Source organism: Thermobia domestica, chromosome 16, assembly GCF_964235325.1.
Source record: "Thermobia domestica chromosome 16, izTheDome1.hap1.1, whole genome shotgun sequence".
Lineage (NCBI taxonomy): Eukaryota > Metazoa > Arthropoda > Insecta > Zygentoma > Lepismatidae > Thermobia > Thermobia domestica.
In genome coordinates, this window is record NC_137469.1 from 35,252,058 (window position 1) to 35,275,813 (window position 23,756).

The window sequence follows — 23,756 nt, forward strand, 5'->3', positions numbered from 1 at the left end:
GTTCCCCATCCATAGGCACCTGTTCCTTATCATTAGACAATTCTGTGTTGTTCACTCACAGTAGAAACTAACGGATCGAATTTAGGGCCAAGCTATGTCTACACGTGTGCCTGTGTGTGTAAGAGCCGACGGCTGCTACTATAGTTTATTACCACGAGCTGGGATCGAACCAGGGAATCTATGCACCAGAGGTGAACGCTCTACCACTGAGCCACCGAGATTTTTGTTGCAAATACGGGGAAAACCATGGGCTTTCAAGGTATGTTACGTGAACTAGTGTATTTAAAATAAAATTGGCTGCAAACAGCGGTCGAACCTACGTACTATTCGCCTGCCGTCGTTTATTCTGGATCCTGAACACGAAACAAATTCACTTCTAGATTTTTTTTTTTTTAAATAGGTGGTTTGAGTCTGTTCTTGTAGGCCTATCTAATGTTCGCATTTGTACTGTTTAATATAGGTTGTATATTTGTTGTGTAACCCAGGAACTTTTAGACATTAATTTTCCTCAATGGTCCTCTCAAGAACTCTGGTAACTTCTCACTCCCTCTTTCAACTGCAGGGTTCAAGCGGACAGAAAGACTTGAAAAAGCTAGAACACTTGTTTCTTGTCCTATAAATTCCAGGTGAAAACTGGCAGCAAGTGGACACTCTGGAACAAAATCTTAATTTTACATCCCACGATTATACCGGGTAAATTAAGGGAACGATGATGATGAGATGCATATAACTGTAAAATAACGGAATTATTATTTCAAAAAGTACCCGCAGTCTAATATAAACCAAATCCTTAAAGTTAGCTTATATCAACTCAAAACAACACCCTTTCATCCATTAGAGCAGAATTTTGTCTAGGAAATGTATTTATAACTACAACGCTTCTGTTCTCCTAAAGTTAATCTGCACCTTGACCATTTTAAGAACTTTTTTTTTTATCGACCTAACTTGTCATTTCACTTGTATAAAAGATTCTCGAATTTTCGAGAATGGAATTGGCCGGGAAAATCCCTAATATCAGTCGATGACAGGTGTTTACCATTTACTCCGATTAATATTACGAACTCATCCTCAAATATATTACACAGCAATAACTGAAGTATGAACGTACATTACTGTTCTTCACTTGAAATTTATTGATAGAGTAAACTTGGAATACATGATTTCAAGTTCAAAGTTATTGTGCAATATTAGAGGTCAGAAGTAACTAATGATAGACATACAAGTCATACAACAGTAACGGTATGTCAAAACACAAAGTCACTCCTACATAGAAAACTCCAACAAAAGATTAAATATACATTTTTCAGATGTTCTGATTAAATCATAAAAAATGCTATTTTCACTAGGAATATTTTTAAAAATAAAATATGAAAATCTAAAAAATCAATGACACTACCTTTGATACCCGCCATGTTGAAAACAAATGAATGTCAGTGTGACGTCACTACTCGACAAGAGCAAGAGCTCCGGTATAAGAGAGAAGTGGAAGTTTGTGTCGGTGACTCGTGATACATTTCGTGTGAAATAATGGCTGAGGGAAGAAAGTAAGTAATTAGCGAGTGTTTTAATATTACATTTAACTGTAATTTTGAAAAAGATTTATTCTGTTTGCATTATTTTCATCTGTATGCTAGTTAAATTTTAAGACGAAAGATTCAATTCGGTTTGTCATCGTTCTCGTGTTTCATTTGTTTCAATTGACGGAACACAGTAATAGATATAAGAGAATATATTAATGTATTGCGAAAAGTTTAAGTTCATCAAGAGTATTTTTGGTTTTAGGCGATGCATAGATTACAATTAATTAATTTCTAAGGTTTATAATAAAATATAATAACTTCCGGTTAAGTGAATGACTTGCCCTTTCCATTGTTACGAATGTTCTAATGGCCTCTAGAAGAAAAAAAGAAGGAAATTTATAACATTACATACAACTTGTTATATTACTTTCAGAAAGCATATTTTTGTATAAGATCGAGAGATTTTCAAACTGCAATTTATGCATATATGTACCATTATTGGACTTCCTGTAATTTTCATAAAATAACTCCACCACTTAGAACGCCATAATGAGTGATGAAATTAATTGTAATATCCTATAAACAGTTATTTTTTTCTTTAAGGAAATTTTATTTATATAACGTTGGTGTGACAATTGTATAATACGTGAAGATCCCATATCGTTGTGGTATATGTATTATCCGCGCCTTCTTATGAAAAAGTGGTAACATTACATGTTGGCATCCAAAAATGTACGGAGTTACCCCCTTCCACTAAATAAACCAAGAATACTCATAAGCATACTATGGAATCGCCATGCGTGCGGAAATTAACATTGGAAATAAATCCTCGTACACGCATACCTACCGTCGCTGACGCGCCTGCTCCCTACGGACGTACCCGTCGCTACCTCTTGGGCCCTCCTGGTGCTCTCCTGCCCTGACCCGGTTGGGTAGCATTCGTGCTTTTTAGTGGCCACCTAACACAAGTTGGTTAATGTCTTTTGCACAATAGTTCTTATCACGTATGTAGACTAAAATCTTCCACGTTAATTTCTGCATGCATGGAGATTCCATACCCTTGTATTATGTGTATTCTTGGTTTCTTACTTTGTGGGAGAGTAAGGGATAACTTGGTACATTGTTGGTTGCCCAAGTGTAATGCTACCACTTTTCCATAATAATGCAGAGATAATACATATGCCAGAACGATATAAGAACTCTATGCATGCTAGAATAGCCACACCAACGTTGTAAAGTATCGGTATTAATATTTTCGCTTAGGAAGCAGCAGCAGGGAGTAAGCTGCTGGATTGTTTCTTACGGGAAGAGTTGCATTCATCAATTTACGAGGGCCTAACGGTTATGGGTATAAATGCAACGTTTTTTCGAGATGCCATGAAAACGAGCTTAAAAAACAAACCTGTGCTACTTGGCCAGTAAGAACAAGAAGTAGCTATATCACCCACGGGGAGGCACGGTGGCTTAGTGGTAGAGCGCTTAGCTTACCTCTCGTGCGTGAGATCCGTGGTTGGATTCCCAACGAAGTAAGTTTTTAATGGGCAACATCGTGTCCTTGGGTTTTCTCGGGATACGCCGTCTATTCCCATATTTTTATTTCACCAGTTCTTCCATAATTATTCGCTTGCCTTAATTATCGTTTCCGAAAGGGCATAATCGTGGGATGTTAAGCTAAAAGATTTGAAAGATATCACACAGGTGAGGATAGACTGAAGCTGATGGGCTCGTACGGGGCGCGTGCGTAGGAAGACGGCGGTTTAGCAATTGTGGGTATACGCGTAAACGAAGATAGTGCGAGAAATAACATCGCTAATCTTCCGCTGAAGGCGGCGGACCCTGATTAACCTACATGAACTTGTTTTCAACGCTGTGTTAGGCTAGTTTTAGACGGAAGCATTTATCGTAGCATTTCTCGTAGCAAAAATCGTATCATCGATATCCTACCGTGTAAAGTAGCAAATGCCATAGCATTTCCCATGCCATGGCATATCCTGTGGCATTTCTTGTCGATAGAACATGCTCTATTTCGTAGCATTTTCCCCAGCATTTCTGTTCCGATTGCAGCGCCGTGGTGTGTTAAAAGGAAGCGAAAGATTTTATGTCAAATATCCATGCTCTTTGTTTTGTGTGGGAAATTGAATTGTAGTAAAGACAAATGAATTAGAGTAGAGATACTATTATTATGTTGACTAAAACATATGAGGAACATCCTTGTTTGTTCAAAGTTAAAAGCGTGCAGTTTCACTATACGGATCCACACAGAAATTCATTTATATATATATAAACTTTCTCGTTCATTTATTGTACCTTCAGCAATCATTTCTGAGGTGTGCTCTTGCATTCTCACTTCAGGTTCACTAGGTGGCAACGGGTAGTTTTACTATACGGATCCATAGTATAAGTAGTAGTAGGAGGAGGAGGAGGAGAAGTAGTAGTAGTAGTAAGAGTAATAGTAGTAGAAGTAGTAGTAGTAGTAGGAGGAGTAAGTAGTAGTAAGAGTAGAAGTAAATAGTAACATTAGCAGTAGGAGTAGTAGTGGTAGTAGTAGTAGTAGTAGCAGTAGTGGGAACGGGTTAGAAGCCCCGAAGGGATTGGTTGGGTTCGACTTTAATTTCTATATTTCCACGTAAATACGCATTTCATATGTAAGTGCACACCATATTTCCATTACTTATACACTATTCTATTAAAATATTAGAAATGTCTTCTGTAAATTTTAAAAGCTATGGCTCTGTATAGTATAACTGCACCGTTAAAAGTCCTTTGTATCATAATAAGCATATGCGAAAAAGGGCTTTAGAAGAAATAGTGACTGAAATATCTGTTTTTAAGTTTTGGAGCCATAATTGCGCTCTTCTCCAGTGATTTGTTTGCTACGTCACGACAAAATGCTCATCACAATGCTACCATGTAAAAGCACAATATACGTTTGATGCCATAGAATATTATGCAAGATATTTGGCAGCACATCTGCTACGAGAAATGCTACGATAAATGCTTTCGTCTAAAACTAGCCTTATTATTTACTAGCAGCGTTCACCCCGCTTCGCTGGGGTCACCCCGGAACGCAATAAACCTTGTTAATTAGATAATTTTTACTTTTTCGCTTTCAAGTGATATGATAAAAAACATAGTAGATTGCAGTAAATGTTAACATTATATCGCCTGTCATTTATGTTAACCCGCCGAGTGACACGGTCATGCGGGTTGCATATAAATACGTTTATTTTTACCTATGATGAACTAACAAAGGATTTGTACGTTATGGACACTTGAATGGTCAATTATCTCAAGACACTGGTAATTAAAAATTAAAGTGATATGATAAAAACCATCTAGGGTCCAAATCCTAATAACCCCCCAAAAATGAAAGAAATTGGTTCAGCCGTATTAGCGTGATGAGGGAACAAAGGATTTGTGCGTTCTCTTTTATATATAAGATTTGTCGTTATATTGATGTCTTAGCTAGAATTAACTTTCATTTCCGTCATTCATTTTTAGCTTTAAATAAGATGTATTTCTTATTTTCATGCTTTTCATTAGATACGTATCCATTGTGTATTGCTGGGCAAAATCAGTAGCTTCCAACTACGCACTATTCAGGAATAATGAAAACAAAGAAACATTTTCTATTGTTTCCGACGCACCATAAACAACCACCTACTACATCATTATGTAAATGAGCTTTTAGGAGGAGGATTGGGAGAGGAGCGTTTGAGATACATACCTGTGTGACATCAAAAATTACAAAATGCATGTGGAAATACTTCTACACTAGGTTGGCACAAAAGGGAATATTATAGTCATGAAATATGAACTTTTCACAGCAAGTGCAGCCTTATTGCCTTATAAAGTGTTTAAGGGAGTAGTTGCATTGATCGGTGCAGAATGACTGTAGAAGGACTGAGTATATCTACAGCGTGTGCACAAATGACAGAAAACTGGAGTACATAAAATACAAATTAACCGTAAACCCCAAACCAGTTTGTGACAGGTTACCACTAAAAGGCGCTGTCAACCTAGTCAGCGCAGCAGAGACATTCAATCGGTATAGAGACTAAATCCGTGCCAACGGTGCGTTCGTAGGAAACAGGCACATCAGCGACTGTGGGTATACGCATAAACAAGGATAGTGGAAAAGGGCTGTGTATGACAAAACACGCATTCTCTGTGACAGCTTTGCGACACTCCTATGATCACACTAGCGTAGTGTACACTACCTTCACATAGCACTTCACTTCATCATGTCTTTTGTGAAGTACGTTGTAAAGAACACACTTTTCATTTCGTATTTCTGTCTCATTGTACGTGTACATGGTAAGATCCCGATATACTTTGATTACTTGTACTGTCCTATGTGATATCAGGTGACATATTGCTTCCGTGGATTTTAAAAATTTATGCCCTCATAAAGTGGGATAGCACCCAAAAGTTTGCCCAATTTCACCAGGTTTGATTATTTAGTTTTGTTATATTAGTAAATGAAAAAAGGAGAATTGATGATGTTTTTCATCGAAACTGTTTCAAAATATGTATAATACGGGAATGCTTAAGCTGTGGTTTTGTTCAGCTTTATTTTAGCGGAACAGTGATTGAAAAAAATTGTAGATGAAACTAAGTTATCATGAATCGATGATGTAGAAAAAGTATACTTCATTACCATAGATTGCACGAAAGATGATCTCGCATGTAATATATTCATTTGAAGGAGAAACTTTGCTAGACTTATGCAATAATCAGTGTCATAAAATGTTACTATTTGTATAATATGTTGGAAAACTTAACTGACACATACAAAGATATTTAAATGTAGGCGATATAGTCTTGGCATATTAGCATCGTTGTTCTGCTCTTAACTTTGTAAATAATTACAGACATAGTCGTTGCCGTTGTAAATGACAGGACATGATGTACTTAGAAAATAACTCTTGTACACAGTTTACTCGGGACAGCCTGTATGAAAAAGTCATTTTAATTCGATTAGAGAAGTTAGATCGAGCTTGCAGAGAGTAAATTGTCCTCCCATATCCCAGGTTCATTCAGCTGTCTGTTACTTTTTTGCGAGAAGTCTAAATGGTTTTTGTGGCGTGGGAGAACCGGGTTCAATTCCCGGCGGAGCTTATGTTCGGATTTTACGTTAATCAGTAGGTTCCGTCTCATGTAGCCTCGCTGCTGAAAGGAACGTTCAACTCAAAATTGACGAAACTTAGTTGAAGTGTTTTTTGTAATATTGTGACTAAATCTGTCAGTGATTCCATGTAAATCTTCATAAATACTTGTTTCTTTCAGCCCCGATGATTTGGCAACTGCAATTTTGCGCAGGAAAGATCGTCCTAATAGGTTGATTGTAGACGAAGCTGTGAATGATGATAATTCGGTAGTTGCATTATCACAGGTGAGTAATTTGTAAAATTTTAACATGTAATGATTGGTTATCTTGTGAATATCGATCTCCTTCTACATTGTGGTTTAGAGTGATAGAAGGCTAATTTTGTTGAATTTGTTTTCATTAATTTAGGTAAGAGCTTTTGGATAAGTTCTAATTTCGATAATAAAGTTTTTGTCAAACCTCCCCAAGAGTCTGAAGACAGATGTAGTGTATAAATATATGCAGTGTTAAAAAGTACTTTTTTTTTTTCCTGGCAGTAAAGATTGCGATTTTTTCCCCATGTTCCTATTTCATTAGTAATATGTCAGGGTGTCTATCGGTCACGAAAGTCATGAAATCAGAAAACGGTTATGATTTTTTTTTAATCTACACGAATATAAGTACAGACTGAAAAATTGTATTGCATAAAACGTCAAAATTCACCGCCAAAAATCAGGCGCTACCAAATCGCAAACAAAGCACTCTTCTATCGTATGCATGAACATTCGGCTTAATTCACATTCAGATTCGCTCTTGAGACTGTCCTTCAGCTGGCATCTTTGAGCAGTGGTGATGCAAATCGCATCGCAAAAACCACCTACGCATCTAACCAGTTTATTCAACTGAGAGAAGATACCAACCTTTTATCAGTCCAAGGAACAGCCTTTGAAAGTAAAGATAAGATAAAGATAAGTGCTGAAGAATATAGGTATTGTTATAAGTTTATTTTTTAATGTTACGAAATTTTATGGTTTGGTAAAGATAAGGTCACGTAAAAGTCACGAAATTTCATTTTGGAATTTTAGTAGACACCCTGTATGTGAAACAAGTATCTGCTGTAAATAATCATCTGTTTTGTTTCAGAGACTAACTGCTCTTAAATTTTTCACACTAGCTTTTGGCAGCAGTAAGTTGCAAATTCTACGTGTTCCTCTCTTCCTTACATTTTTTTTCTAATTTACACTTACAGGTTCAATGTGACCGAGACATTATAGTCAACGTGATGTATTTCAACAATTCGTTAACTATGCATGAGCCGCGGTGGCTCAATGGTAGAACGCTCACCTCTGATGCATGGAGTTCTTAGTTCAATCCCATTGCGCACCAAGGGAGCTTTATGGTGGACAAACACCGTGTGCGTGGGTCTTCTCACGGTTCTCCCGTTTCATCCCGCTTTCTTCATTCTACCATTTCATTCATTTTTCACCATCACCGTCTCCTTGAGTCTAGTCGGCATAACTGTGAGACTCTAAAGATTTCATTTCATTTCGTAAGCTATGGAGAAGGTGTACGGCGTTAAGAGTATAAACGAACATTGCAGGAACCTAATTATCAGTGTAACATTATGTTGTTATCGGGTTTCATCATCTATATTTAAAAGAACGATCTTAGTTTATAGATGGGCCGCGGTGGCTCAGTGGTAGAGCGTTGACCTCTGGTGCTTGGGGTCCCGGGTTCGATCCCAGCCCACGCCAAGTGAACTTTGTGGTGGACAAACACCGTGTGCGTGGGTTTTCTCGGGGTTCTCCCGTTTCCTCCCACTTTCTTCCACCATTTCATTCATTACTCATCATCACCGTCTCCTTTAGCCTAACCGGCATAATCGTGGGACGTAAAACTCAAAGATTTCATTTCATTTCATTTTAGTTTATAGATGTTTTAAATAACAATAACAGGTTGAGTTGCCTCTTTTACGAATCACAATTATTTATATGAGTGTAATCTAAATCACATGAAACACCTACCTTAAATCTCGACGATCTGATCATTTGTATTGTTTTTCTTATACACAACAACATAAGCCCTTTTCCACAAGCGTTCCGGTTGATATTGAGAACAAATCAAATTCAAGTATCAGAGACTTGTGCACAAAAGCGGATTAATAAAAGTCAATCATAAATGTATGTACAGTTAACATGAATGTTAACATATTCTGTAAATAAAATATACTATGAAATTTTCGTAGAACAACTATAACGTTCGTATACTATCTGCATATACGTAACCCTTTTGTAACTAGTTCGAAAATATAGGAAGAAAGATTAAGGCACAGTTATTTTAGGAGTTGTCAAATTCGTAGTATATGAAGCAGCCATGTGTGGAACAACCAGCCCACTGAACCCTTTCATTCGGCCCGCCTGACCCATTATTGAAAATATACTTCTTACATAGTCTTAAACTGAATTGAAAATATTTCCTGTTAAATGATGTCCACCTTGGAAAATAAGAGTATCATCCACGTTGGAATATTGAGATACTAGTTCAGAGCATGATTCGAATTTCCCACTAAAATGGTAAATAAGTCTTTTTCTCCTTTTCTTTAGAAAATAAATATTTTTGATTACCGTTATAACAGTCTTTATATTCCTGTGGAATTGCACGATGATCGAGTTTCCCCATTAAATATAGCCATTCGATTGTTATGAAAATGTTATACATTATCTCATACGGCCCTCGACATCAGAAAGTTCTATGTGATTTGCCCACTCCTTGTTCCAACTTGCACATACCTGATATAAAGGCTGTGTTGAAATAAACGATTTTTTGTATCGAAATGGCTCGTACAAATAAAGGGAACATTGAATTAAGTGTTTAAAATATTTGTCCAGAAAAAAAAATGAAGCATCATCAGATGCCCTCTTAGTTCAACAAAGCAGCTAGCTTGTATTGCTACATGTGTCATGTGCTGTCTTCTAACTGTCCTGGATGAATTTTAGTGAATAATTTAGACTGTGAAGAACGTAAAAAAAAAAAAAAAAAAAAAAAAAAAAAAAAAAAAAAAAAAAAAAAAAAAAAAAAAAAAAAAACCAGGTAGTATTTGCGCGAAGTGCTGCTATATAAACATTGCTGTTATTTTAAACCTCTGTTGTATAAATTTGGATGTCTAACAAGTAGGACATCATAAACTGCGCACCCAAATTTCTGGTCTATAAGGAAAAGGTTCTGCAAAGCATTTTGTAGATGCTGGTGTGTACTTTTCTACATTTTTGATATTCATTGTCTCTAAGGTATTCACTAAAATAAGAAAAAAAGAAAAGGAGTGTTCGGGGCGTGAGCTTAGCGAGAGCCTTACAAAGCATAACCATGAAAGATTAAAGATTAATTTCATTTTCCTTTTTTCCTTGGAGTTAAGAAATTGGAGTTAAGTTGATTTTAACGTTCCGTCCCGGCTATATGAGACGTGGACCTGCTGATTAACGTGGAATCCGAACCACATGAGCTCCCGCCGGGAATCGAACCAGGGTCTCCCACGCCAAAGGCGCGTATGCTAACCGCTTAGCCACGAGGGAGCTCCTGTCAAGAAATTGGAGCGAATTCTTGTAACAATGGTTATTTTGAAAGCTAGCGTTCAGAAAATTGTTCATTTTTAATTATTTGGGACACATTTCTCATTTGCGAAATGTATTGCATATACACAGAGGATTGCAAAAAGCTTGTGGTGACGTGGCTCTATCGTATCATACCGTTGCCGGATAGGCAAGTTTATTTCAAGGTTGGCATGAGTCAGAGATTAGCCCTCCTCCTTCCCCTTGTTTCATTGAGGATCCAAATTTCACAGATGTATTTCGAAAGTTGTAGGAAAATAATCGCCGATGAAGTTGTAGAAATTACAGTTGTCTAAATGTACCTTCGGTATCATGTTAACAGAGTTAAAAGAAATGTGCCAATTGTCAGCAGTGCACTACACCACCTTTCCGACCTACACAAGAAAGGGTCAAACAATCCGTTGCAATTGGCGAAACCTAAGAATCAGAGTTAAACAGGAGCATTCACCACGCTTAAGAGAGATTAAAACGAGAGTCCCCAATGTGGATGATGATCATTCTTGCATATAGCTGTCAACAGGTTGTCGGTGCATATACTGTTACCCTCATTACGTGGAATATCTGTACGCCGTTGGATGATAGACCTTCTCATCTCTTGCGATCACACAAAATTCGGAAGTAGTTCCATTGCCACAATAGGTAGTATACGTCACGTGAAGTGCACAGTTTACTCCGCAAGTACTAGAACATCCCTTTACTCACCTGATTTGAGTCCTTATTTCATAAAGATTTGGTTCCAAAAATGAAATTAAAAAAAAAAAAAAAAAAAAAAAAAAAAAAAAAAAAAAACCAGGAAAACTGTTTGGTGATACCCTCAGCATGATTTGTGCCATAGGGCCCTTTCTGCGAATGCTATTACAAACTGGTGATGGCTATTGTACAACTCTCGCCGTAATGTTTTGAAACATGCTATCGCACGAAACCAGTCACCTTGGTTGTTTATATGTGCCAGATAGATACGTTACTACTTCAAGAAAAATGGTTCTACTACATTGTTTACATGGTTGCAATCCCCCGGTATTGTAGTGATTGTAGAACTTAATGTTTTAACCAGAATGGGAAAATAAGTAAAGTAATGTGACTTAAGTTTTTTTTTTTTAATAAAGTTCAAGGATTATGGTAATGAGAAGTAAATGTGGACTACGATGGTAGAAAGTAGACGTAATATGTGTGAACGTGTAAGTTTAGATCTAATGTTGCTTTTGATATGTTAAGTAAGCTACTAGGTTGGAAGTTGCTGGCTGGATATTATCAGCGAATAGAGGTGAAAAATGCTCAGAGATGGCACGTATTACAGTTGATAGATCTCATTCAGCTAAACAAAATGTAATAAGTACAAATTTTCATGCCTAGTTTTCTAGAAAATAGAAAAAAAATCTTTGTAAACATAAAATTTGACGCCGTGCCATAACCATGCTACCTATTAAGATGAAATTGGTATTGAACTATACTCTTACCGAGCTTTTAATTATGCCACTAGCAAGACAACAGTATACAGCACGGTTAATGAGATAGTCCCAACATTTTGATTAAACTTTAATTTTTGTTTAACTGTAGAATTGGTTAAAGATGAGTCATCATGTCAATCAATAGTCACATCGAGCCGAAGAAAATAACATCTTGTGCGTCGTTACCGAGAAAATTATTTTTTATGGTGTTGGAAAGTACGTTCGACATATTCTTACTGAAAGCTCCAATGTTGGTTATGATCTCTGAGGCCCATGATAGGATTAGCTCCAGCATTGTATACTTGTCACGTTCAAATCGTCTCCAACCGGCTTCCTTTGTATTCAGGCGTAAAATTTACCCTAACTACATTCATAAATAATTCTCCGAAAAGCTATAAATGGCACGAGTGTGGTGTTGACGGGACGCGTTGTTGCCATCACAAAATTTACACTAAAAATTCAGCCATGTAGGCTTTATCCAAGTAATCTTTTGCAAAACTCTTCACCCCTGATCCACGGAAATGCAGTTGAATACCACCGTCAAACTACACATACCACCAAACCATTACTGGCAGGATTTTGGATTCTCTCAGTCGTAGTTACTTTTTCACAAGCAATAGTACATACATTCACTGTTAGGTTAGAGCGTGGAAACTTACTCGGTTAAAATTTTCTCATTAAGATGATTGTCAACCTTATTTGCCGATTGTCAGCCTAACGTTGTTCCATTTTAGATCCTTATCCGTTAAAGTTGAGAGCGATGCACACTGAATATCAGTAAAGAATATTATTGAAATGTTGATGTTTATCAGCATCAGTTGATGTCAGACGAGCTGAGGTGTCTTCACACCGTTCACCACGTGTTTCAGGGAAGTCAGTGATCGCCTCAGTTTCTAGGAAGCTCGTATAATCTGACAGCTGCAGGTGCTGTAAACAAAATGAATGAATGAATACCACCAATTACTGCAGTGTTCTGTCAAACACTTTCTAGACAACCAAGGTTACTGACCATGCAATTGCTGGTATTTGAATTTTGAATCTGATATCAAATATTTTAAGTACTCCATACTTACTTGAAAATCATATGGTAGATATCATCTGTGATATTACATGAGTAAGTCTTGCAATATTTCTACTACACAGTCAGAAGGTGCATGTATACACTGTGATCGACCGTAAGTACAAGTCAAGCTAGCCCAAGAGCTCCTCATTGCCCCCGCCAAGTGAACTTTGTGGTGGACAAACACCGTGTGCGTGGGTTTTCTCGGGGTTCTCCCGTTTCCTCCCACTTTCTTCATTCCACCATTTTTCATTACTCATCATCACCGTCTCCTTTAGCCTAACCGGCATAACCAGCTCCTCCGTGGCTAAGCGGTTAGCATACGCGCCTTTGGCGTGGGAGACACGGGTTCGATTCCCGGTGGGAGCCCACGTGGTTCGGATTCCACGTTAATCAGTAGGTCCACGTCTCATATAGCCTCGCTGCTGAAAGGGACGTTAAACTCAAGATCAATCAATCAAGCTAGCCCAAGAAGTAGTAGCCCAAGCAGACTATTTAATGCGAAGGCTCCCACCAGAGCAGTGTCTTCAGTCAGTTTTTAGTGTCCGTGACGGTAAGTGCTCAGCGTGTGTTAGTTGAACGTGTACCGTATGAGTTCGAACTCTGCCATAACGCTGCGGCAGCAACCGAAAACATTTATAATGCGGAAGGGGGAAAGTGTAGTGAACTGCAGCACGACAAGTCATTGGTACAAGAAATTTCGTGCAGTTTGTAAAAATGTCCAAATTCAGCCAAAGTCTTCCCGCCTTGGGGTTACAAATTCTAGTCATATGACACGCCATTGAGGAAAACACATCCACTAGCACATAAAGATGGTCAAACCAACTCAACATGCCATAGTTCACTATAGTGCGTCACCTTCACGAACTCGGAAAAACGTGCAGGAGTTGCCGTGTTGTGCCACATGGGTTGATGTCAGCTCGGGCCGTGAGGAGAGTGAATGTGTGCCGACAACTGCTGAAAAGTCTGTGTTATGCACGTTTCCTGAAACAGATTGTCACATGCGACGAAAAGTTGATGTTTGCGAAATTCTACAATGCAAGAAGTGGTTGACCAAGAACCAAGTTTCAGAACCGGTTATCAAACAGGACCGTTTCGAGCATAAAGCAATTCTCTGTGTGTTACGGAACCATGATGGGATGTATTTCACCTCGAGTTCGTTCCTAACGGTCGTACCGTCAATGCCAATATTTATTCCAAACAGTTGGACGGGATGTATGTTGTAGTACGCCAAAACTATCCTGCATTGGAAAACCGAATGCGCGCCCTGCTGCAACAGGATAACGCAGAACTACATTCAACTAGGAAAAAAAAAAAAATCAAGAACTTGATGGCATCGAACTGATGTCACATCTGAAATATAGTTCTGACCTTCCCCCTTCGGATTATTACCTCTTTAGGTACATGACGCACTTCGTGAAATTATGATGCTTGTCCAACTGGCAGGAAGGTGCCTGTAGACAGTTCAACACGAGAAGCTATACAGCTCACAGATGAGGAGAAGAACCCTAAAACAGGGGAAAAGTCAACGACACGGTCAAGTCCATTTTGGGCTTTTGAGATGTGGTCTATACTTAGATGTCGTCTGCTACTCCGTGTAGTTATCTATGTGCTATTTCGTGATGTCATTTGAAACCCCCGTGCGAAAAGTGGGGGAGCCCATACCTCGTCACACTACTTCTGCTAGGGTTCTTCTCGTCATCTGTGAGCTGTACTTCGAATGTTAATCTGCTTTCATTGTACCGTTATAAATACAGGTATGTTGTATGCCAGAATATCGCAATACTCATGACAGCCTTGTGTAATGTATCGAATTATGACTCACTAAATGTCCTAAGTTCGTTGCCAGAACTGATGTCTATTGCTTCAGAGCCTTTAACAGCATCTTTAACGCTCCATGTGTTGTGTTCAACTGTCTGACTTCATGTTTTCGTAACTGCATGTTAATAACTCTGCGAGTTAAAAAAAAAAAAAAAAAACCTTCGATTGTGGCATACCAACTTGGGTATGTGCTATTACGTGGATTTCATAATTTCTCCGTTTTTATGATCTCTTTGTATAAAAGAAGAAATCCTGACTGAGTGATCAATGCATAGAACAAATTATTTGAGCTTCAAACTTGAAATTTGGATAATCATAGGATTTGTTACGTAAGATACCACTAAGGAAGGATTTTGGGAAATTCAGTGTGGAATAGGTGGTGTTTACAGTTGTTATAATGAGATGTCCATATCCCGGAATTCTATAAGGTTAGATACATGAAATTTGGTATTTAGACTTTTCACTTAAAACAATTAAACGCGTGTGTCAGCGTTTTGTAATATTTGTCCTAAAAGTGAAGTGAAGAGATAAGAAGAAAAAAAGGTGAGATTGTAATTTTTATAAGATTTTTACATCTCGAAATCTCTTAAGGTTAGAGACTTGAATTTTTTTTAATATTTTTTATTTGGAATAGATTAACCCGTGTTTAATTTTTTTAAAAGGTATTTGACGTAGTGGAAAAAGTTAACTGAGATGCTTATACAAGCTGTTCAAATTACGAGCATGACTCCAAGTTCATACGAATTCTGTATGAAAAGTCAGAAGGAAGAACACAAAACATTGCCCGCAGTAACACATGGGACATATACTAGTCTCACAATGTCTCCTGTCTTGTAAAACATCATCACTCTCTGTCTTGGACTAAGCTATGAGTCGCAACTTCTTATCCCGGTTTTTATGCCATGTAGTGAAACTTGGAAACTTTATGATAAGAATAAGTAATTGATATGGTCATCTTATTTTTTCAGGCAAAAATGGATGAACTTCAACTATTCCGAGGTGATACAGTGCTTCTGAAAGGCAAACGACGGAAGGAAACTGTGTGCATTGTTCTCTCCGACGACACTTGCTCTGATGAGAAAATACGGATGAACAGAGTAGTTCGAAATAATCTCAGGGTTCGTCTAAGTGATATCGTAGCCGTGCAACCATGCCCCGACGTCAAGTATGGGAAACGAATTCATGTGTTGCCCATTGATGATACCGTTGAAGGGCTAACAGGGTAAGATATGCTTTTCTTTATTCTGCTACGCAATTATATTTTTAATGTGCCTTACAGGTTTTTAATTTTAACTTTACAATGGCTGGTCCTCGATTTTACTCAGAATTCTTGTTACGAAGCCTAATACAGGTAAATGATTTCAACAAGTACTAAGAAAAAAAAGTGAAAAAGAAATTACTACGGCAGACATTTTAGTCCTTCATTCTGTGCGTTACGCATCTTCTAATATCTTTGAATTACCTACATGCTGAACTAAATACAAGTGAATGCCAATAACTATGCCATACCTGAGTGGTTATTATTTGAGTATGTTTATACTGTGTGACTGCTTATTCGTTACAACCACAAGACCAGAAAAATAACTGAAGAACTTCGAGGATGATATTGGCATTTAACTGGCATTCACTTCCTACGGGATGGGGATGCATTGTAACGTACCCATTTACAAGACTATTATTACAAATATATTATGGTAAAAAAAAAACTGCAACAACTTTATTGTGACAAGAAGTGAAAATCTTGATGTTCGTATTTAATTCACAGATTGTTTTGAATATGCGCTGGGACCGCGGTGGCTCAGTGTTAGCGTTCACCTCTGATGCGTGGATTTTCTCGGGTTTTCTCGTTTCCTCTTACTTTCTTCATTCCACCATTTTATTTATTCTCATCATCATAGTTCCCTTTTAGTTTAGATGGCATAACTGAGAGATGTAAAACTGACAGATTTGGTTTCATTTTTGAATATGTGCTCTTATGGTTGAATGCAGAAGTCTGTAAGGAGTGTAGATCATGTTCAGTGGAAACGTGCTTGTTGTACATCGTTGGATGCGTTCCCTTACCATCTCAACAGTGCATTTATGCAGACGGAAATCATTTAAGGGATGTACCGATACCACTTTTTCACCGATACCCGATACTGAAGAGGCCAATACCGATACTTTTGGACACATTTCTTATAAGGAATTCTCAGAATAATGAAATGATCAGCATGGTAAAAGGGTATATTACGTCGCATGAGAACCAGAGGAACGTAACTCAAAAAATTCGGTTTTCGTTTTTCTTCATGTTTGGATATAATTTTGAAAGCCCCACTTGGTGTAAATGGAACATAACGCCATCTGTTCTCCTTGTCGATCATCTGTTGTAATGTAGCTTAATTATCATGTTATTAAAAACACATCTTTCTAAGAAAATAATATTTTTGTCCTCTCGCCTGTAAACCTGCGAAGATGGAGTGACGTTCCTCTGGTTCTGATGCGACGATTAGATGTAAGGCCAAAATTTGACCTGCAAAGACAAAAAGCAGAATTTCATATTAGGTTCCACACAAAAGATATATTTTCTCTAAATTCAATCCAGCTTATATAGTGTAAATTTAATTCTAAGAGTTAGTGATTGATATTTAGAGTGATGATGTACTTTAGTAGTTACATTGTATGTACTAGTCTCTATTACATACATATAATGCGAACGGATACTCCGTTACAAATTTTTATTGTTTACAGAATTATGCATGCTGAACCAAGTATTGCTGTGTGTACCATTAAAAAAAAAAAAAATTATTTAAGCGAAGTCGGAAACTTTAGAACTAATTGTTTTTAACCAATAAGTAGGAGAAAATAATGACAAAGTGAGCGTCTTGTAGGTTTCTTCCATTTTCTTCTGAATCGAAACCTTTGTTTCGTGTGGGATTCAAATTGCGGGTCTGCTATCCTGACCATGGGCGCCCGAAGGGGAGGGAGGGTGGCAGTCAGGAAATTGTATACGTAATATAGCAAACCGCGTGTATTAAATACCAGACGTAATATACCAACCATAGAATGCCCCCCCCCCTCTTAGAAAATTTTCTTTGGGCGCCCATGATCATCATGAGGACCTTTGGCTTTTCTTCACCACTATTTTGGCATTGAGAGATTAAAAATATCAGTTTTGTACGAGTAGTGTAAGTTAAACGTGTACACATGCATAAAGAAATCGATTGTACAATTGATAATACTTAGATCAACTTTAAAGAAACCGATGAATTATAAGTGTCACTGTTAATATTAAACAAATTGAAAATCGGTAAATATCGGTGTGTCCATCTGCCTATACCGATACTCCCAAAATTGGCCGATATCATCGATACCGATATACCAGTAAATCCCTAAAAACATTGTGCACAAACTGAAGTTTATATACTGTTTACTATTTTAAATACAAATGTATAACATGCTAAAAATTACATACTAATTTTAATATATAGTAGATATGTGGAATAATAGTCACAATAAACTTATCAGCTTTTACTGCCTTTCCTCCAGAAATTGGTAGATTGGTAGATAGAAGTTTGAAACGAAAATAATACAGAATTATTGGTAACTTCACGGTTTAAGAAATTCTCCTGAACAAGATAATCTCTCTCTCTCTCTCGGTAGTTTTTACGCTCTCCATTTGTGTTTCTTGTTACGTGATTTAATTACAGTTTATGAACTCAATTTAGTTGTATGATCAAAATTTCCAAATCTGAACCGACTGAAATCCTTGAGTAAGTTTTAGTACTATTTCATTGACTTGTTATGCAAATATTATAAGATTTTGTTTTTAATGTAGAGAATAAGACGACGTTATAAAAAGAACCTTTTACAGTAGTTTTTTTTTTTTTTGTTTTGTTTTGAAGTAGTTATTGTTTTCTCTGAGTTTGGTAATTTCATTGCAGTTCGTTTCTTCAATATATAACTTACCATACCATATCCTTCATAGATGGATACTGATGTCTGAAAAATTTGGTGATTATATATAAACTACGTAGCAAGGTAAATTAAGTTCATGATTTAACTTATTGTGTCGCGAGACACAAGAAGAGAGCCGCGGTGGCTCAGTGGGAGGATCACTTCTGGAGCGTGGATTCCTTGTTTCAATCCAAACTCCCGCCTTGTGGACGAACCCAGTACGTGGATTTTCTCGGGCCACGTAGTCTGACTGAAGAGCAGATGACACAACGTGTAACATGGTGCAGGAGATGCTGCAGATATTTAATAAGGGACAATCTTGATATGTGAACAACATCGTGACAGTGACGAGACTTTATTGTACCATTATGATGTGTCGACCAAGACTCAGAACAAAGTTTGGGTCTTTGATGATAAGCATACACCTGTAGCTGCCAGAAAAATCCCGATCAGTAAAGAAGAAAATGATAGATGTATTTTTCAAATCGAGTGGAATTGTGGAGCCACAAAAAGTCAGTCACAGCTAAGTGTTATACTGAACATTGCCTGAGAATCATCGAATCTATGAAGTATCTTACGACAAAATTCAAGAATGGAAACTGGTTCCTCCATCATGGCAATCCTCCAGCTCACCACGCGAAAGCCTGCACCAAATATTTGATCACTACAGGACTGAAACTTCTTGAGCACCCTCCTTTCAGTCTAGATCTTGCTCCCTGCGACTTTGCACTGTTCTCATATTTGAAAATGAAGCTGAAAGGGATGCTGCTTTCCAGTGATGATCTTCTGAGAGCTTGGTACAATGAGTGTGGCTTAAACTCTAGTGAAACTTGGCAAATCTAGTTTAACGATTGGTTTCGGAAGATGTATTGAATGTGGTGGAAATTATTTTCAAAAAATTAAACTAAAATTATAGCCAAGCTTTCGTAGTATCTTTGTAAAAGATAAGTGCTTAATAGTATAACTTTTCAAGAAAATTATCAATTTTTCTCTTTTAAATAAATATGTAACACATTTTCGTGTATTTGTCCTGTTTTTTTCATTTTTCGAAAAATTGTTTTGTTTTATTACAGTTGCAATAGAGGCTATAAATTTTTCTTTCAGAAATCTTTTTGAAGTTTATTTGAAACCCTACTTTTTGGAGGCCTATAGGCCAATTCACAAAGATGACACATTTGTAGTGAGAGGTGGTATGAGAGCCATCGAATTCAAGGTAGTGGAAACAGATCCTTCGCCGTACTGCATTGTTGCACCAGATACTGTTATCCATTGCGAAGGAGAACCAATTAAGAGAGAGGTATGTAGTTCATTGTTACTTTCTCGTTTTTTAAAATTTTATTAACTGACTCTGTTTCATTATCCCAGTTTATTTTTCTCGATGGCGCAGAGTAAAGTGCAAACACCAGCGTATTGAAGATTTGAGGTGATTCTTCTTCAGAATGTAGTTTTGGATTTTGATCTCGGGAAGACGGTGACAATTAAGCGTTTTATTTTTAAAATCGAAGCTTCTGCTAAGTGTCTGTATATTCATATAATTTACTTGATTTCAAGTTTTACAACATTGGCCAGAACCTATAGATTTAGGAAACGCTAGGGGTTTGTGGTCAGAGAAGCTCCTAATAAAAACTGAGAAAGTGGCAAAAAATTTATCACGTACTTCGATTATGTGAACCACAAATTCGTGCGTTCAGGAAAAACACCATGAAATTGAAGACATTTATCACAAGTTATGTAGTTAAAAGAAATCCTTATTTCGCTGCCGTAATCTCTTGTTTTTAACAGTATTGATATTCTTTACGAGACGTTAATCAAAACCAAAAAGAAACCTGAACTAATAATTACTATTCTCAATTTATGATCTTTGGGGTCCTCAGTGGTAGAACGCGTACTTCTGATGTGTAAAGTCTCTGGTTCGATCTTACGATTTACTTACATTCACACTTCATTATATATATATATATATATATGCTTTAAGTTCGTTTTTGATGTACTAAAGGATCACTTTAACGTAATTCACTAATTAACTGTTCAAAATGATATAACACAGAAAACGATATATTCGAATTTATATATTTTGCATAAATACTTCATCATTTACCTTAATTTTTACAAGATATCTAAACTAATATACACTCCTTCACAATTGCTTATCCTTTGTTCTAAACTAACTGTGTAAAGTATAGATATTTATGTCTGGTCCAAACTAAATAACATAAATAGGCAGATCTAGTCATAAAAGAAAGTGATATGATACATTACGGACCATTGTCCATAGTAACATATACATATTATCGTAGTAATGTCCGGCTATGTAAGTTTGTTGTGGACTGTTTCGGGATATTTTCGTTTTCTACGACAGTTCCGTTCCATCAATACTTCCATCATTCACTTACCTTGATCACCCGTCTCTCTTAGCCTAGTGGGCATAATAATTGAACGTTGAAGTGAAATATATTTTTCAATTAATAATCTTTGATATTTATAGAATATAAAGTTTTTGATAACGCTAATAAAGTTCATTGTAAAAATAAATAAATTTTTCTAATTGACCACCTTCAATAGAAGTCATTTATCGTAAATCACCTCAATAAAAAACAGCCTAGTGATGTTAAATTTGTTTGATCGGCAAAAAGTTCCAAATTGCCACAATACCTTTGTAGTGGCATATTTGAATTCTCACCGAATTTGGTATACATAAACAAGGTGGTTGGATCAATAAAAATGTGTTTAAATGAAGTTCAAATTTCCGAGTAGGTTAATATTAGTCTACGAGCTTTTCATCGAGAATGGCCTGAAACAAGATGTCGTATTGTCGCCATTATTGTACAGTTTTGTTCTGAAATACGTTATAAGGAAAATTAGGAACAGCAACCAGGGCCAAAGAACTGAATGGTATTCATCAGGTTCTGTTTTTATGTGCTGATGTCAATCTGAAAAATGATGCGGGTACAGCAGAAAGAAGTGCAGAGTTTTCTGAAACACATACAGGGACATGCATTTACAATTAAATATAGAGAAAATATAAATATATATACATGGAAATTCGCTGTGACCGTAAAAATGAAAATCATTGTTTATGGATATGTTAAAGTATCAGATAGTACTTTCAAGAAAGTGGAAAATTTCATTTATCTAGAATAATCATTGACAGACCAAAACCATATCACGAACAAATTAAATGTATTGTTCATGAATAGGAGGCTTAAAGTATATAAATCAATAAATTTATCTGTTGTGCTGTATGGTTGCAAAACATGGTCGGTGATGTTGAGGGAAGAACGCAGACTGTGAAAGTACTTGAAAATAAGATCATGAAGCAAATATTCAAATTCAAGAGGAACTGCATAGTGGGGAAATTTCATAACGAGAAACTACATAATTTATACTGTTTACCTAACATTGCTAGGGTTATTAAGTATATGAGGCTCAGGTAAACATTTTATGCAATCAGAATAAAAGAAAATAGGAACGCTTTCAAAATTTTTAACTGCAAACTCAAATCGGAAGAAGACTATTAGGAAGACTTAGGCGCAGATGGGAGAGCAATGTTACGATAGACCTCTCAGAAATAGGAATATAAAGTAGAAACTAGGTTCATGTAGCTAAAAACAGAAGTCGGTTGAGGGCTTTTATGAATGCAGCCTTGAACCTTTTGGCTTCCATAGATCATAGCTATATGGTTTGTCGATTTTCAGTTGTCTATCTCAAAACCCACAATGAATTTAAAGAGTTCGTTAAAGATTTTGATGGAGCCTAAATATATAAGTTTTAACATTTCATGTATATAGTTCATATGTGTTATTAATAGCATTGTTTTTGGCAATATATCCATACTCATTGAAAAAAAATATATATATATATATATATATATATATATATTCCTAAAAGGTAGGATGTTGGGCAGGTATGTGGATGGCAAAGCCCACGCAGTTAATCAAAGTATTTTGTTGTTTTCTGAATACTAGAAATTAAAGGGTACTGCTCTCACTGGTGGCACTCATGCCTCTGGTGCGAAAGATTTTTTTCTTTTTCTTTTGCTGGGCATGTAAGCTGAGAGTTCTATTGGGATGGTCCCGTTTGCATTCATTCCATTTCATGAATTCCTGCATTATTGTTCATTTTGTGTTACCGTCCATCTCTTTTGGCGTACAGGACACAAATGTAGAATGGTGAACAACTTGAGTTTGTTTCAGTGCCAGAATATTAAAGAAACTCGTAAAAGTCAAGGCATAATTTCTTGTTCTGTAGCACTGCTAAATGCCTGTATTGTTCTATTTCAGGAGGAAGAAGAAGCTTTGAATGCCGTTGGCTATGATGATATTGGAGGTTGCAGGAAGCAGTTAGCTCAAATCAAAGAAATGGTTGAGCTTCCGTTGCGTCATCCTAGTTTATTTAAAGCTATTGGTGTGAAACCACCGAGAGGTATTCTGCTCTATGGACCTCCTGGTACCGGAAAAACCTTAATTGCTAGAGCCGTTGCTAACGAAACAGGAGCGTTCTTTTTCCTTATTAATGGTAAGTCAAATTTCGGAACTTGTCCTACGATTAGTTGTCAAATGGTCTTTCTGTACGCAAGAAATTAATTCGAGTTGCTTTCTAGTGTTCTGACTGTAAATACTTGATGCAAACCTCTTTAATTCAAAATGTAAAAGATTTCATACTAGTGAATTTTCCGTGCATACAGTAATACTATACTTTCTGTCAACCTTAAACGGTTCATAGTCATGTGATAATCAAGAACGAGCAACACGCATGTTAGTGACAGCAAACGCAGGTCATTCGTAGTTCATAAAAGAAAAGTGGGGAAGTTTGTATAATGTGTTCGAAAGTTGTGTTGAATAGCATTCCGTACAATGGAGATATCGGCAAGTGAAATTTTCAAGACTTTCCAGAAGCAGCAAATCATGAAAGTTCGAAGTAGGTCCGTTTCTGCAAGAAAGGCATTAAAACATCTGGGCAAGAATTCATCATCATCATTAAGATTATATTGAAGACGTAGTAAAGGATCTCTGAACAATGTCCTCTTTAGTAATCAAGGTAGAACTTGCAGCTGGACTCATAACCCCCTCATAATGTTCTAACAACTGATTAGTGGCATATACGGCATGTTTCAGACTGGATTTCTTGTAACTGCCCCTCAGTCAATCCGGATTAATACCCTCTGAACTAGAAATTTTGATCTGTGCTGTAGGACATAGCTTTCAAGCAAAGATGCTGTGGTATCGCTTACGATGGAGCAGCATGAAATTTCCCTCTCAGTGAAGTACAAGAAAGCTGTTT

General features: G+C 36.9%; 1 protein-coding gene across 1 annotated transcript in view; it reads left to right on the plus strand.

The window, feature by feature from the left end:
* Positions 1-1,387: 1,387 nt before the first annotated feature.
* The window catches only part of TER94 (Transitional endoplasmic reticulum ATPase TER94), a 65,378-nt gene continuing 43,009 nt past the window's right edge, over positions 1,388-23,756 (plus strand). Inside the window, exons 1-5 of the mRNA XM_081742296.1 lie at positions 1,388-1,544; positions 6,810-6,915; positions 15,512-15,765; positions 19,581-19,773; positions 22,757-22,991. Coding sequence (XP_081598422.1) covers positions 1,528-1,544; positions 6,810-6,915; positions 15,512-15,765; positions 19,581-19,773; positions 22,757-22,991 — 805 coding nt within the window. The 5' untranslated portion in view covers positions 1,388-1,527. The remainder of the gene's footprint in view (positions 1,545-6,809; positions 6,916-15,511; positions 15,766-19,580; positions 19,774-22,756; positions 22,992-23,756) is intronic.